General features: G+C 32.4%; 1 protein-coding gene across 2 annotated transcripts in view; it reads right to left on the bottom strand.

Annotated features, from left to right (window-relative positions):
- The window catches only part of LOC127706775 (liprin-beta-1-like), a 187,263-nt gene extending 169,889 nt beyond the window's left edge, over positions 1 to 17,374 (bottom strand). For both annotated transcript variants that reach the window (XR_007984563.1, XM_052211450.1), the window contains exons 1-3: positions 17,249 to 17,374; positions 16,895 to 17,006; positions 10,004 to 10,668 (exon numbers count right to left, since the gene is read on the bottom strand). Coding sequence is in view for 1 of the 2 variants with exons in the window: in XM_052211450.1 (XP_052067410.1) it covers positions 10,004 to 10,654 (651 nt within the window). In the remaining variant the exon portion in view is untranslated. The remainder of the gene's footprint in view (positions 1 to 10,003; positions 10,669 to 16,894; positions 17,007 to 17,248) is intronic.
- Positions 17,375 to 17,755: the final 381 nt, after the last annotated feature.

The following is a 17,755-nucleotide window of genomic DNA, read 5'->3' as shown; positions in this document are numbered from 1 at the left end:
GGACACAACATTCAAGCTTGATACAGCTCTGAATTTGGATTGTTATTAAATATTTGACACAGCATAGGTTTCTGACACAGAAAGAATGTGGTCTAAGAACTTGAATTTTTTTAATTTACCTATTATGGTCCAATGTCCAAAATCAAAATACATGGTTAGATTCAGCATATCAAAGAACCCCATATATTCAATTTTTGTTAAAATCAAACAAAGTTTAATTTTGGACCCCAACTTGGACAAACTTGAAAACTGGGCCCATAATCAAAAATCTAAACACATGTTTAGATTCAGCATATCAAAGAACCCCAAGAATTCAATTTTTGCTAAAATCAAACTAAGTTTAATTTTGGACCCTTTGGACCTTAATGTAGACCAATTTAAAAAACGGGACTTAAAATTAAAAATCTAAATACACTGTTAGATTTGGAATATCAAAGAACCCCAATAATTCAATTTTTGATGAAATCAAACAAAGTTTAATTTTGGACCCTTTTGACCTCAATATGAACCAATTTGATAGCGGGGCCCACAAATAAAAATTCTAAATTCATGGTTAGATTCAGCATATCAAAGAACCACATATATTCAATTTTTGTTGAAATCAAAAAAAGTTTAATTTAGGACCCCAACTTGGACCAACTTGAAAACTGGGCCCATAATCAAAAATCTAAACACATGTTTAGATTCAGCATATCAAAGAACCCCAAGAATTCAATTTTTGTTAAAATCAAACTAAGTTTAATTTTGGACCCTTTGGACCTCAATGAAGACCAATTTAAAAAACGGGACCCAAATTAAAAATCTAAAAACACGGTTAGATTTGGCATATCAAAGAACCCCAATAATTCAATTTTCGATGAAATCAAACAAAGTTTAATTTTGGACCCTTTTGACCTCAATATGAACCAATTTGATAGCGGGGCCTACAAATAAAATATCTAAAAACATGGTTAGATTCAGCATATCAAAGAACCTCATATATTCAATTTTTGTTGAAATCAAACAAAGTTTAATTTTGGACCCCAATTTGGACCAACTTGAAAACTGGGCCCATAATCAAAAATCTAAATACATGTTTAGATTCAGCATATCAAAGAACCCCATATATTCAATTTTTGTTGAAATCAAACTAAGTTTAATTTTGGACCCTTTGGACCTCAATGTAGACCAATTTAAAAAACAGGACCCAAAATTAAAAACCTAAATACACGGTTAGATTTTGAATATCAAAGAACCCCAATAATTCAATTTTAGATGAAATCAAACAAAGTTTAATTTTGGACCCTTTTGACCTCAATATGAACCAATTAGATAACGGGGTCCACAAATAAAAAATCTAAATACATGGTTAGATTCAGCATATCAAAGAACCCCATATATTCAATTTTTGTTGAAATCAAACAAAGTTTAATTTTGGACCCCAATTTGGACCAACTTGAAAACTGGGCCAAAAATCAAAAATCTAAATACATGTTTAGATTCAGCATATCAAAGATCCTCATATATTCAATTTTTGCTAAAATCAAACAAAGTTTAATTTTGGACCCTTTGGACATTAATGTAGACCAATTTGAAAACTGGACCCAAAATTAAAAATCTAAATACACTGTTAGATTCGGCATAACAAATAAATAAATGTGATCAAAGATTTTACAAATCTAATGCGCCATACTGTGCAATTAAAGATTACTTCTTGAAATTTTTCAATATTTGAAATTTGAAAAAAAAATAATATTTGAAGAATAATTCTTTTTAATTTCTGAAATCTGAAATGAGAAAAAATTGGCCCCCCACAATTTCTTTTTATCCCCCCTTCCCCTTTTTCCCCCAAAAAAATTCTTTCCCTCAAGATATGGTCATAATCTCAATTCAAATTTCCAATGGAGTTGGCAACCATAATTACCCATTTAAATTTACCATAGTGCTAACTTAATCTATTTTATAATAGATCGAATTAATAAAAATATAGTGTCAAATCTTTCATATGGATTTTTTTGTAAAAAAAAAAGATGAAAACATTTGCAGATATTTTTACTGGTCTTCCTTTATTAATATGCATTTCTTTAAACATAATTTAAAAGCAGTGTAAGGGAAGTAACCAAAACGTTGTATTTGGATTACCTCCCTTACACTGTTTTAGATTATCTTTATTGTTCATTAACCATTACTTTATACATAATTTAAAAGCAGTGTAAGGGAGATAATTTCAATGATGTATTTGATTTATCTCCCTTACACTGCTTTAAATTATGTTTTGTACTAAAGTATTTGTCCATTAACCAGGACAACCTTGTTTTTCCCCCTTTTTTGCCCCTAATTCCTAAACGGTTTGAGCCATAACACCCCAAATCCAATCCTAACCATCCCTTTGTGGTATGGAAATTTGTAGTATAATTTCAGAGAGATCCATACACAGTTCCACAGTTAATGTCTGGAAACTAGAAAATGCTCATTTTTGGCCCCTTTTTGGCCCCTTATTCCTTAACTGTTGGTACCATAACCCCCAAAATCAATCCCAACCTTCCTTTTGTGGTATTTAACCTTATGGTCAAATTTCAAAAAGATCCATTCACTTAAACTAAAGTTAGAGTGCGAAAACCAATATGTATTCGGACGACGACGCCGGACGACGACGACGACGACGACGCCAACGTCATACCAATATACGACCACAAAATTTTTTGGCGGTCGTATAAAAATCTAAATACATGTTTAGATTCAGCATATCAAAGAACCTCATATATTCAATTTTTGCTAAAATCAAACAAAGTTTAATTTTGGACCCTTTGGACCTTAATGTAGACCATTTTGAAAACTGGACCCAAAATTAAAAATCTAAATACACTGTTAGATTCGGCATAACAAATAAATAAATGTGATCAAAGATTTTACAAATCTAATGCGCCATACTGTGCAATTAAAGATTACTTCTTGAAATTTTTCAATATTTGAAATTTGAAAAAAAAAAAATATTTGAAGAATAATTCTTTTTAATTTCTGAAATCTGAAATGAGAAAAAATTGACCCCCCACAATTTCTTTTTATCCCCCCCCCCCCCCCCCCTTTTTTCCCCCAAAAAATTCTTTCCCTCAAGATATGGTCATAATCTCAATTCAAATTTCCAATGGAGTTGGCAACCATAATTACCCATTTAAATTTACCATAGTGCTAACTTAATCTATTTTATAATAGAATTAAAAATATAGTGTCAAATCTTTCATATGGATTTTTTTGTAAAAAAAAATGATGCAACATTTGCAGATATTTTTACTGGTCTTCCTTTATAAATATGCATTTCTTTAAACATAATTTAAAAGCAGTGTAAGGGAAGTAACCAAAACGTTGTATTTGGATTACCTCCCTTACACTGTTTTAAATTATCTTTATTGTTCATTAACCATTACTTTATACATAATTTGAAAGTAGTGTAAGGGAGATAATTTCAATGATGTATTTGATTTATCTCCCTTACACTGCTTTAAATTATGTTTTGTACTAAAGTATTTGTCCATTAGCCAGGACAACCTTGTTTTTCACCCTTTTTTGCCCCTAATTTCTAAATGGTTTGAGCCATAACCCCCCAAAAGCAAATCCTAACCATCCCTTTGTGGTATGGAAACTTGTAGTATAATTTCAGAGAGATCCATACACCGTTCCACAGTTATTGTCTGGAAACTAGAAAATGCTTTTTTTTGGCCCCTAATTCCTTAACTGTTGGTACCATAACCCCCAAAATCAATCCCAACCTTCCTTTTGTGGTATTTAACCTTATGGTCAAATTTAAAAAAGATCCATTCACTTAAACTAAAGTTAGAGTGCGAAAACCAATGTGTCTTCGGACGACGACGCTGGACGACGACAACATCATACCAATATACGACCACAAAATTTTTTTGCGGTCGTATAAAAACGGCAAAATTTCCTTAAAATTACCAATTCAGGGGCAGCAACCCAACAACTTGTTGCCTGATTGGTCTGAAAATTTCAGGGCAGATAGATCTTGACCTGATAAACAATTTTACCCAATGTCAGATTTGCTCTAAATGCTTTGGTTTCAGAGATATGAGCCAAAAACTGCATTTTACCCTATGTACTATTTTTTTAGCCATGTCGGCCATCTTGGTTCGCGGGCGGGGTCATCGGACACATTTTTCAAACTAGATACCCTAATGATGATTGTGGACAAGTTTGGTTAAATTTGTCTTAGTAGTTTCATCAGAGAAGATTTTTGTAAAAGATTACAAAAATTTACGAAAAATGGTTAAAAATTGACTATAAAGGGCAATTACTCCTTAAGGGGTCAACTGACCATTTTGGTCAAGTTGACTTAATTGTAGATCTTACTTTGCTGAACATTATTGCTGTTTACAGTTTATCTCTATCTATAATAATATTCAAGATAATAACCAAAAACGACAAAATTTCCTTAAAATTACCAATTCAGGGGCAGCAACCCAACAACGGAATGTCAGATTCATCTGAAAATTTCAGGGCAGATAGATCTTGACCTGATAAACAATTTTTCAGATTTGCTCTAAATGCTTTGGTTTCAGAGATATAAGCCAAAATCTACATTTTACCCCTATGTTCTATTTTTAGCCATGGCGGCCATCTTGGTTGGTTGGCCGGAGGTCACCGGACCCATTTTTTAAACTAGATACCCCAATGATGATTGTGGCCAAGTAGTTTCAGAGGAGAAGATTTTTGTAAAAGTTAACAACGATGACGGACGATGGACGCCAAGTGATGAGAAAAGCTCACTTGGCCCTTTGGGCCAGGTGAGCTAAAAAAGTGAGAATAAAATGCTTCGCTGGGCGCAGCTTGATACGACCGCAGAGGTCGAACCCTGAACAGTTGGGGCAAGTATGGACACAACATTCAAGCTTGATACAGCTCTGAATTTGGATTGTGATTAAATATTTGACACAGCATAGGTTTCTGACACAGAAAGAATGTGGTCTAAGAAATTGATTTTTTTAATTTACCTATTATGGTCCAATGTCCAAAATCAAAATACATGGTTAGATTCAGCATATCAAAGAACCACATATATTCAATTTTTGTTGAAATCAAACAAAGTTTAATTTTGGACCCCAACTTGGACAAACTTGAAAACTGGGCCCATAATCAAAAATCTAAACACATGTTTAGATTCAGCATATCAAAGAACCCCAAGAATTCAATTTTTGTTAAAATCAAACTAAGTTTAATTTTGGACCCTTTGGACCTTAATGTAGACCAATTTAAAAAACGGGACCCAAAATTAAAAATCTAAATACATTGTTAGATTTGGAATATCAAAGAACCCTAATAATTCATTTTTTTATGAAATCAAACAAAGTTTAATTTTGGACCCTTTTGACCTTAATATGAACCAATTTGATAGCGGGGCCCACAAATAAAAAATCTAAATACATGCTTAGATTAGCATATAAAAAAAACCCATATAATTTTTGTTGAAATCAAAAAAAGTTTAATTTTGGACCCCAACTTGGACCAACTTGAAAACTGGGCCCATAATCAAAAATCTAAACACATGTTTAGATTCAGCATATCAAAGAACCTCAAGAATTCAATTTTTGGTAAAATCAAACTAAGTTTAATTTTGGACCCTTTGGACCTTAATGTAGACCAATTTAAAAAACGGGACCCAAAATTAAAAATCTAAAAACACGGTTAGATTTGGCATATCAAAGAACCCCAATAATTCAATTTTTGATGAAATCAAACAAAGTTTAATTTTGGACCCTTTTGACCTCAATATGAACCAATTTGATAGCGGGCCCACAAATAAAAAATCTAAATACATGGTTAGATTCAGCATATCAAAGAACCCCATATATTCAATTTTTGTTGAAATCAAACAAAGTTTAATTTTGGACCCCAATTTGGACCAACTTGAAAACTGGGCCAAAAATCTAAAATCTAAATACATGTTTAGATTCAGCATATCAAAGAACCCCATATATTCAATTTTTGTTGAAATCAAACAAAGTTTAATTTTGGACCCCAGATTGGACCAACTTGAAAACTGGGCCCATAATCAAAAATCTAAACACATGTTTAGATTCAGCATATCAACATGATCAAAGAACCCCAAAAATTCAATTTTTGTTAAAATCAAACTAAGTTTAATTTTGGACCCTTTGGACCTTAATGTAGACCAATTTAAAAAACAGGACCCAAAATTAAAAATCTAAATACACGGTTAGATTTTGCATATCAAAGAACCCCAATAATTTAATTTTTGATGAAATCAAACGAAGTTTAATTTTGGACCCTTTTGACCTCAATATGAACCAATTTGATAGCGGGGTCCACAAATAAAAAATCTAAATACATGGTTAGATTCAGCATATCAAAGAACCCCATATATTCAATTTTTGTTGAAATCAAACACAGTTTAATTTTGGACCCCAATTTGGACCGACTTGAAAACTGGGCCAAAAATCAAAAATCTAAATACATGTTTAGATTCAGCATATCAAAGAACCCCATATATTCAATTTTTGTTAAAATCAAACAAAGTTTAATTTTGGACCCTAATGTAGACCAATTTGAAAACTGGACCCAAAATTAAAAATCTAAATACACGGTTAGATTCGGCATAACAAATAAATAAATGTGGTCAAAGATTTTACAAATCTAATGCGCCATACTGTGCAATTAAAGATTACTTCTTGAAATTTTTCAATGGAGTTTGCAACCATAATTACCCATTTAAATTTACTATAGTGCTAACTTAATCTATTTTATAATAGAATTTAAAATATAGTGTCAAATCTTTCATATGGATTTTTTTGTAAAAAAAAAAGATGCAACATTTGCAGATATTTTTACTGGTCTTCCTTTATAAATATGCATTTCTTTAAACATAATTTAAAAGCAGAGTAAGGGAAGTAACCAAAACGTTGTATTTGGATTACCTCCCTTACACTATTTTAAATTATCTTAATTGTTCATTAACCATTACTTTATACATAATTTAAAGGCAGTGTAAGGGAGATAATTTCAATGATGTATTTGATTTATCTCCCTTACACTGCTTTAAATTATGTTTTGTACTAAAGTATTTGTTCATTAACCAGGACAACCTTGTTTTTCCCCCTTTTTTGCCCCTAATTCCTAAACTGTTTGAGCCATAACTCCCCAAAGCAAATCCTAACCATCCCTTTGTGGTATTGAAACTTGTAGTATAATTTCAGAGAGATCCATACACCATTCCGCAGTTATTGTCTGAAAACTAGAAAATGCTTATTTTTGGCCCCTTTTTGGCCCCTAATTCCTTAACTGTTGGTACCATAACCTGATAACCCCCAAAATCAATCCCCACCTTCCTTTTGTGGTATTGAACCTTATGGTAAAATGTCAAAGAGATCCATTCACTTAAACTAAAGTTAGAGTGCGAAAACCAATGTGTCTTCGGACGACGACGCCGGACGACGAGGCCAACTTCATACCAATATACGACCGTAAAAATTTTTTGCGGTCATATAAAAACTGATTATTTGAGTAGATTTTCTTAGTCCAAGGACCATAACTCTGCACAAAATCATTAGACCCGACCAAAATCCGAACTTGATCTGGAAATTGTCATGATAAAACTATATACCAATCATCAAATCAATTTCTTCAAGCATGACGAAAAAAAGTGCGGTAAACTGATTATTTTAGTGAATTTTTTTAAGTCCAAGGACCATAACTCTGCACAAAATCATTAGACCAGACCAAAATTCGAGCTTGATCTGTAACTTGTCATGATAAAACTATATACCAATCATCAAATCAATATCTTCAAGCATGACAAAAAAAAGAGTAGAAAACTGATTATTTGAGTGAATTTTCTAAATTCAAGGACCATAACTCTGCACAAAATCGTCAGACTGGAACAAAATTCGAAATTTGATGTGTAATTTCTCATGATAAAACAATACACCAACTATCTAATCAATATCTTCAAGCACCAAGAAAAAAAGTGTGGAAAACTGATTTGCCAGACTGACGGATGGACAGACAGACAGACCGACAGACAGACGGACGGAGTGCAAACCTAAAGTCCCCTTCGACTTCATGGGTAGGGGACTAAAAAGAGAATGGAAACGGTTGGATGGAAAGTTGTCTCATTGGCACTCATACCACATCTTCTTATTTATAATAATGTTTCAGAGACAACATGACCAAAAGGCAGAAAACAGCACATAGGCCACCAATGGGTCTTCAACACAGCAAGAATATCCCGCACCCAGAAGAAGGTTGAATAAAATGTGTATATCATTGAAATTAAAATATTTGGGTTAAAGTTACTGCTGTCATGGCTGTTACAATACATAGTTGAAAAATGGCAATTGTAAAATTAGTCAATGAAAATGTAATCTTACAAAACTGTAAAGTCTTTTAAAGGAATATTCAATTTGAACTTAAGCTGTGCACATGGAATTCAAATAAATATATAATCAAACAAAAGTACAACTGTAAGCTGTGGCATCACAGGTTTTCCTATAAACTTTTCCATGAAATGGCCATGGGCTGATAGATCACCTGAGTATCAACATGTAACCGATACAAACAAATAATTTGGCGGTTCAACATCAAAAGGACCATCGGACAGACAATGTTTGCCACAGGCTGGTCTCACAGTTCCATGTGTGTACTTTAGGTTCTAACAATATACATGGCTAATTAGATAGATAATTAATAAATGCTGAAAGATAGTCCAAAACTTCAATTTTGATAGGTTTTGGCAAAGTATGAATATTTATCTTAAAAATGTATAAGAAACACACTTTTAACCAAATCTAACATTCTGATGGAAGAAAAGCTGTATACCCTCTTCTGGATACAAATAATTTCATTCTGGTCAGCAACATACTTTGTAAACAAACATGTAAAATTTGCAATTTTTATCAAAATCACTTCAACAGCAACACATAAAACTAGTCAACATGGTCAAACCATACCATTTTGTACAAACACCAAAATCAGACTATCTTGATCACAGACCATGTATAGTTTGTTATTGTTGATAAGTCTATATATTTGAATTTAGAAATATGTACAATTGTTTAAAAATATTTGAAAGTACAATGACAATGTTTATCATACTCTTTAATTTAATTTCCAGAAGAATTTGAAAACCTTTAGATTTTGACCATTGTGAGTGAAACAAATATATACCTATTGGATGAATTTTCATTGTAATACTGTAAAAGCAGAAATTTTCGTGGAAGATTTAATTTCGTTTATTTCGTGGAAAGAATATACATGATATATCCACGAAATTAAATCCCCCACGAAAATATCACCTACATATAATATCACTTCCATTTACTGGAAACCACAAAATTAAATCCCTATGAAATCTTATATAGACACAAAACCACGAAATTTTAACCCCACGAAAATAAATGTTTCTACAGTACATGCATCAACTTGATCAATGTTCAGTTGGTTTACAAACTGGTACGTACATGTACATATACATGTAAATAACACGTTAGAGGAACCAACTACATGTAAATACATTGCAATTTCTCACCATGTTAAAACTACATTTGTACATGCATGCATTTTTTGTCATTCATTTGTCAATGTTTGTCATTTGAAAAAAATAAATAATTAAAAGTTACTTTTAACATTAAAATCTGGCAAAATATTCGTCATGTTCATTATATTTGAAAGAGCTTACATTTTAAACTTTACAAATATACAGCACATGACTGATTAACGATTGGATACAATTTGTAAGTATACAGATAAATATTTCAGGATTATTCAGCAACAATCACCAGCATTCATTATGAAAGTTTCAGCACTGAAAGAGATTTTCATTGCAACCCTTTGGTAGTGTTGAGTCAGAATGAATCAGTGTGCAACTAGATGAGTGTTCAATAGTAATTTTGGGATACTGAATTCCGTATAAAGCCCCTTTGTCAATATAGGTCAGATTTCAAAATGAGTCATACAAAATCAGTTGCATTCAAAGTAAAAATAAAACCATATTTACCTTATTTCTTTCAACTTTTGCTCTATTTACTAGATCCAACATTGTATACTGAGACTTAAAGTCAGATGAGTCCTCAATGTCAGGATTCTCTGGCACAGATATCTGCTCTGTGGAACCATTCAAATTACTAAATTGTTTTAGTTGATCTTTCTTTTGTTGTAATATCTGTGCTGCTTTTAAAAGTGTTTCGATCTGGTTTGTGACCTTGTCCTCATTTTGTGACACACTATCATCAGAATCTTCCTCATTGGCTGAAATCAATGAATCAAACGTATCCTTCAACTCATTTTTCATTTCTGGTTTGTTACACGGCCGTTTGACGTGATCTCTCATTTCGTTGATTGTCACAAATTCTTTCTTACAGATGTAACATTTTAAGTCCATCCTTTTCTTTTTATTTGGAGTTGTAGTCTCGCTCTGAGGGGAAGGCGTAGGGGATTCATACTTTGATAAAAATGGATGAATTTGTTGGTTCGAATGATTGTAGCTGCCATACTTCTTCTGAGTAGATATTGCTTTACATTCTTTGCTATGTCGCCATCTCTGCATTGGATCAGGGAAACCAGTCATACAGTGACGGCACCAGAACAATTGTGCCGATGGATTGCTGAGCTGATGACATGGGTGCCCAACAGGTGGTTCCCCTGCCATATTAGATGGGTTTCCTAAAATATGTACAAATATATTTCACTTAATGCATGTATCTTATTGTGTATTGTATGAAAGAACATAAAACTGTAATGTAGATAAGTGAATGAAAAGGAGCAATATGTCTGAATATTGAGGTTTTGTATGTAACTTAAAAAAAAACTTTTCATGATGAACTTCAAATTTTTTTTTATGTTGAAATAATCATTTTTAAATATCAATCACAGATGAGGCAGATAAACAGCAATTCAGCACAAAACACATGAAATAAACAGCAATTCAGCACAAAACACATGAAATAAACAATTCAGCACAAAACACATGAAATAAACAATTCAGCACAAAACACATGAAATAAAAATTCTTGAGCTGCAATATTTAATCATTGAGTTCTACATGTTCTAGTATATGTATGGTACATGTATGTATAATTCAACTAACAGAGCTATGATGCCCCTGCTTGCATATAATGTTATAAAGGGCACAACTCTAGGGGTAAAAGTGATGCCACCCAAATTCAAACTTGATCTGAATTTTGTGGTAATAAGCATTGTGTATAATTTTCATAACATTTGGTTGAGGCAATTCAAACTAAAGGTAGAGAAAGGAAACCAATTCTTAGGATGCACGTACAGACAGACAAGGTAACACTTAATGCCACAGCAGTGGCTACCTTAGATTGCTTCCTGTAGTAATGAGCTTTTTTTTTTACCCTGATCTCCGAATTATGTGCTGTCATTTATTATCCTGTTCAAGCAAAAAGGTCATCCTCTTCAATATTGGTAGCTGGTCTGCATATATTTATGTGTGAATTACTTTAACAACAAATGGGAAGGTTTGCATGGTTTGTGTGCATTAACCTGGTCTTGTATACATGTATATGAACCCCACCACATTGTGTGTGCCTGTACCAAATCAAGCTTTTATGACCATGTGTTGATCTTTTTTTTTTTTCTTTGTTGGTAATTTGTTAGTCTGTTTTTTAAGTTTTGGTGTTTGGTTTGGTCTATTGAACTGTTTAATATTTTTGGTAATTACTGTTATCTTTTTATGTATTATTGCAAGTAATTTGCATAGAAAAAAAATGGCCACCCTCGTACATTAAAGACTAGATAACTGATTATTTCTATGCTATGCAATCTAATTTACTGCAAGATGTCATTAAACGTAGCATCTTATCATGCTTTTCTCTAATATAAGGTGACTGGTCAAATGTCAAAACTCCCAAAACCATAATATCTCAGTGTACATTAGATACATCCAATTGGGATAACGTCTTCATGGGTGTATTGAACCAATGTGTAATGTGTTAAAAAGTTTCATAAACACTAAATCTATTATGCATGAAGGTATGCTATTAACACTAGAAACCCCTCAGAAATGTTTCAAACCCTATATTTGTTCTTAGAAATTTATATTTATATTTTTTCAATTTAAGCAAGATGTTTTATTGGTATTTTTTTTGTTTGCTTCCATTACATGAAGATTTTAAGTTTAACATGTTTAAAGGGAATCAATTGGACAAAGTATCATGAATTGATGATGAATTTCAGATACATATACAAATGGATATATTTAATGTCTAACATGCTGAGAAAAGATCACCTGTCAAGCTTTTATCATTTAATAATCAGATAATCAATAATAATTATAACTTTCACAAGAAAAACCATGATTCTGTCTCCTTCCCCTAATATAAGACATGTACTTTTCAAATAATTAAAAAATCAATGATCTTTTATTTCTACTCTACATGACCTTCAATTTGTTTAAAATATTCATAAATATTTCTCTGATAATAATTGGTTTTATCATTTCCCCCAAAAAAAATGTATTCAGCCAAATTTGTGGATAAAAGCATTTATTATACATGTAGTTATACAACGAAAAATTTAATTCAATTGTATTTTGAAATACATTGGTGTAAATTGTATTGTACAAAAATTTCAAAAACACAAGTCTAGTCATGAGTAATTATTGGCTTAAAACTACTTAAATCCAGTATTTTTCAGAAATTAACATATGTAGAATCAAATCAATAGAGTCAATATCAATATTTTACTATAGGCATATCAACATGATCAAATGAAAATGTATTTTAACTATATTTTAAATAATTTAGTTTTTTTAGTAGATATTAATTTGCTGTTTAAAGAAAAATGCAAATGAAAGAAAATAAAATTCTAGATGTCTGCAGATTTTTTTCAAAAAGCACTCATTTTGGTTTTGGCTAAGAGATCATGCTAGCATATTTCATTATCTTAACAAGATAAATGTTTTAAAGCACTTTCAATGTAACATTATGAAAGATCCATGAATATGATTTAATCATACTGAATTCTAATCTCCAAAAATATCAAAATGCATTTGGTATTCTAATTAAAAAATGCTTGAATCTCTATGATAAACGTGTTGTTTTTCAACAGTTTTGAAATTCACAGTGACCATCTTAAGAGTAGTATAGAATATCAACTAGCAATCTGATTGAAATATAGCTTATTCTGTGTCCAGGCTTTGTTAAAAAAGTTCTGACAAAGTTCCGTTCTAATTTGTGTTTTGATCATTATAATATAATTATAATTACAAAGGTCTAAACAACAGAGGGAGTAATTCGGATCCTCATGTTTTTAAGCGTGGTCACATGATCTGTATTTGAATTGATTGCTTAACTAGAGGCCAACATGGGACTGGATCACATATTTCCTCTTTAGAAAAAAAACTGTTCAATTCATTAGATTTGGGTCCCCCAAGACTTTCATCAGGGAATACAGCTAAAAGATTTGTATATAATTATACAAACTACACCTATTTCTATATATTGGTTATTCTCATGTCCATAGCCAGGATGCTTCTGAGGGGGCTATTTGGGGTCAAGATGCTCTGATTTTAACAGACAATTTCGACTTAAACAGCATTACTTGTTTTTCGGGGGGCTTCCAACCTCTGAACCTCTTCCCAGCTACTATATAAAAAACTTCAAAGCCTAGTGGATAAAATAAAATTCAAAGTAAAAGAAAACATTACAAGAAGTGATTGCCCATGTACATGTAGGTCCAGTGTCTGGACCAGCGATACTGCATACAATCGATTGAGGTAACATGTATACTGGAGCATAACTGATCATTCCCCTTCACTGATGCCAAGAAAACTTTGACAAAATTCTCCTTGTACAATTACCAATAAACTGCTTTGCTGAGCGCAGCTGGATACTCCCTCAGAGGTCCAACCCTGAACAGTTGGGGCAAAAATGGACACAATATTCAAGCTTGATACAGGTCTGAATTTGGATTGTAATTAAATATTTGACATATTATAGGTTTCTGAATAAATGTAGTCAAAGAACTTGAAATTGGTTATATGAATTGAATTTATATTCAATTAACGATTTCTTGCTGTTGTGCAATACACTGTGCTGTTGCGCAATACTTAGTAAATCTGTTGTCAGACTATAAACAAATAAAGTTCAATTTCTTCTCAATGTCATATTTGAAATTTATGAAAATCGATAGGGAGATTACATCAATAGCTATAAATAATTCACCAAAGTTTCATGAGAACTGCTGAAAGCAGTTGTGAGTTATTGTCCAAAAACTGGAAAATCCCCCTTTTTTTAATGAATAAAATCCCATAACTCAGAAATGTAAAATCGAAAATTTATAAAATTCTAAAGGGAGCTTTCATCAACAGATATAAACAATTCACCAAAGTTCCATGAGAACTGCTGAAAGCAATTTTTAGTTATTGTCAGAAAACTGGAAAATCCCCCTTTTTTTATGAATAAAACCTTTAACTCGGAAACGTTAAATCTAAAATTTATAAAAATCCAAAAGGGAGCTCATGTCAATAGATATAAACAATTCACCAAAATTTCTTGCAAGTTGGTGAAAGCATTCTTGAGTTATTGACGGAAAACTGGAAAATCCCCCCTTTTTTAATGAATAAAACCCCAAAACTCGGAAACGGTAAATCTGAAATTTATAAAAAACGAAAGGGAGCTCACAGCAATAGATATTAACAATTCACCAAAGTTTCATGCATATTGATTAAAGCTTTTTTGAGTTAATGTCCGACATGTTGAAGACGGACGGACGGACAGACAGTCAACAGTATACCATAATACGTCCCGTAAACGGGCATATGAAAAATGTAGTGTTGTAAAATTTCAAACTATTGGCAAACAGGGAATGGATATATAGTAGATGTAAAAATTGCTTACTCAATATAACTCAACAATATAAAGCTGAAGGCCAAATATTAAATCATTCCCTCTCATCATGATTGAAGCCAAGAAACTTTGAAGAAACCTTTTCCTTGTACAATTAGTGTTGTAAAATTTCAAACTATCAGCAAACATGAAGTGGATACATGGCAGATGTAAAAATTGCTTACTCCCTACAACTCAACATTATCAAGCTGCAGGCCAAATATTAAATCATTCCTTTCAATAGCAGAGAAAACTTTGATGAACATTTTCCTTGTACTACATGTACTATAAGTGTTGTAAAATTTCAAACTGTCGACAAACAGGAAGTGGCTACATGGCAGATGTAAAATTGCTAACTTACTACAACTCATCATTATAAAGCTGCAGACCAAATGTTAAATTGTTCCCTTTCAGAGAAGCCAAGAAAACTTTGACAAAAGTTTTCTTTCAGACAGACAAACGGACAGGTGGGCAGACAGTCTAATCATTGTATTAGCTCTGATTTATTGTGATATCAATCAATAAATCCTTATTTGAAATTGTAGCTAGAAATAGAGGATATCTTTTGGCCTTATTTGTTATTGTTATTGAAACTACTCCTTTTTGACGGTGTGTTCCATTTCTTCAAAACCAGAGGATCCCAAATGGTCTTAAAAACAAAAAGTAGAACAGAGTGTTGTCAGATCTTTGTAAGCAAAGCAAGGGCAGAGGATCTGTGTTATAATCAGCCTGAATCATTTCTTAACCATGTTAACACAGAAAATGTGTATTGTTAAATGTATTGAAAAATACGGATGAATGGACAGAGATACAAGGTGATTACAATATACCATCCACACTTTGAGTGCAGGTATACAAAAATTTGTCTAAGGTTCCACATACATTTGTAACCCTGCGTCTTGCCGGAGTATGTAATTCAAAATTAAATAATGAAAGGCTCAGATAACATATAGATATAAGAAGATGTGGTATGAGTATTAACAGAATGTTTGACACTAAAGCTGTCAAGTGAAGCCATCCGACTGTTTATATATTTATATTAAATATTTATTTTAGCTGAATTGGCTAATGGTGCATTTGTGAGGAGTTGAAGGACCTTTTTCTGGACGTCAGGATTGGGCCTTTATTATCGAGGGAATTTGGTATTTACACCTATTGAGAATCGGGAATTAATGATTAATTTCTCATGATCTGGGAATGAATACTATATTTTTGGGGGAATTCAGGATGATACTCCTCCTACCACCCCTCTTTGCAACTTTAACGAGGGTTAAACCTCAGGTAATTAGCAACCAATTAACAAATATAATAGAAGACACATCTATAAAAGAATTACAACAACCACCGACAACTAACCCCATATGACTTGGTCTAGATGACGAGAAAGTATGAAAGAGTTTTACAAATTCTGAATAGGGTCAAGCAGTCCAGAGGCAACAAACAGGAATATGTATTTCTTGGCCTGTGTATCAGTTTTAAAAGCTCTAACAACCTTGTTTGCAATGTTATATATATATAGATATAAGAAGATGTGGTATGAGTGCCAATGAGACAACTCTCCATCCAAGTCAAAATTTATAAAAGTAAACCAATATAGGTCAAAGTACAGTCTTCAACACAGAGCCTTGGCTCACACTGAACAGCAAGCTATAAAGGGCCCCAAAAATTACTAGTGTAAAACCATTTAAACGTGAAAACCAACAGTCTAATATATATAAAAAACGAGAAACACTTATGAACCACATCAACAAACGACGAACTACTGAACATCATATATATATATGTATATATATATGTACCTACTCTAAATAAAGCTTTGAATTAAATCAGGTGTTTTAACTACCTGACCGATATACATCCTAAGATCTATCAGAAGAGGCTGAACAATCCTATAGCAGTTCTAAAAATGGTCACTTTCATTTCAATGAACACTCCCAGTCCCACAATTATACTGTTATTAACTCTGAATGGCAAAGCATTTGATGAGGTTTCATTATTTTGGTAAAAAATTGATAGGCACAAATTGTCTAGATTATTACCTTTTTACTTTAGCTGAGAACAGAATCAATATACAGCTCAAGTTGGCAGCCATCACAACTTTCTTGGTGCACGTTGGTGGCCCGTCTACCTGTGTAGGTTGTCATGAAATGTCTGAAACGTAAGCAAATGACAACCTGGACTTAAAACAGTACTTCAGTATAGTGAAATGTGGTATAAGTATGATAAAGGATTACTTGAATGGTCAACTAATTGACGAATACATTGAGGAAATGAAGTTAAAAAAATTGTCACAAAAGTAAATTAGAGTGACCTCCCCTGACAAAATTTCCATAAATGCAGAAAATCTCGTTTACAAGCCACTGCGTTAAATAAAAACAATTAAAAGTACATACTATGTTAATATATGATCGTCATATATTACAACCCAGGTATATAAAACCATTATCGCAGAAAATATATTCTTCTTTCATTGTCGGCAGCTGTGTTTTTCAACAATACACTTCATATAGACACCAGGTGGCGGGACTGTCTCATTAATATTCATCATCTGTCTTCCCGAAAGTAGGCTTCACATTGTTCGGAATATAATAAACGATTGCTTGTGTTTTATTGTACGATGAAAAATGCATAAAATTATCGTTTATATAACCAGATGCAAGGCTACCCCGTAATGCAAGGTATATATTGTGGATGCACTAAGGGACTGAACTGCACGTGTTTTTTTTTTACTTTTCCAGTTGAGAGTTATCTTCCTTTGAATACTATACTAGTTTGCGGGGGAAATTACTTAATCAGAATATAGCAAACTAATGATTTTTGTTATTATAAAGTAATTTTGGTTAAATTTGTTTCCCCTGACTAACTATTAGCCATGCCCGTAAACTACATAGAGGGAGAGG

Source organism: Mytilus californianus, unplaced genomic scaffold, assembly GCF_021869535.1.
Source record: "Mytilus californianus isolate M0D057914Y unplaced genomic scaffold, xbMytCali1.0.p SCAF_6, whole genome shotgun sequence".
In the NCBI taxonomy this organism is placed as follows: Eukaryota; Metazoa; Mollusca; class Bivalvia; order Mytilida; family Mytilidae; genus Mytilus; species Mytilus californianus.
This window is presented reverse-complemented; position numbering and strand designations above follow the sequence as displayed.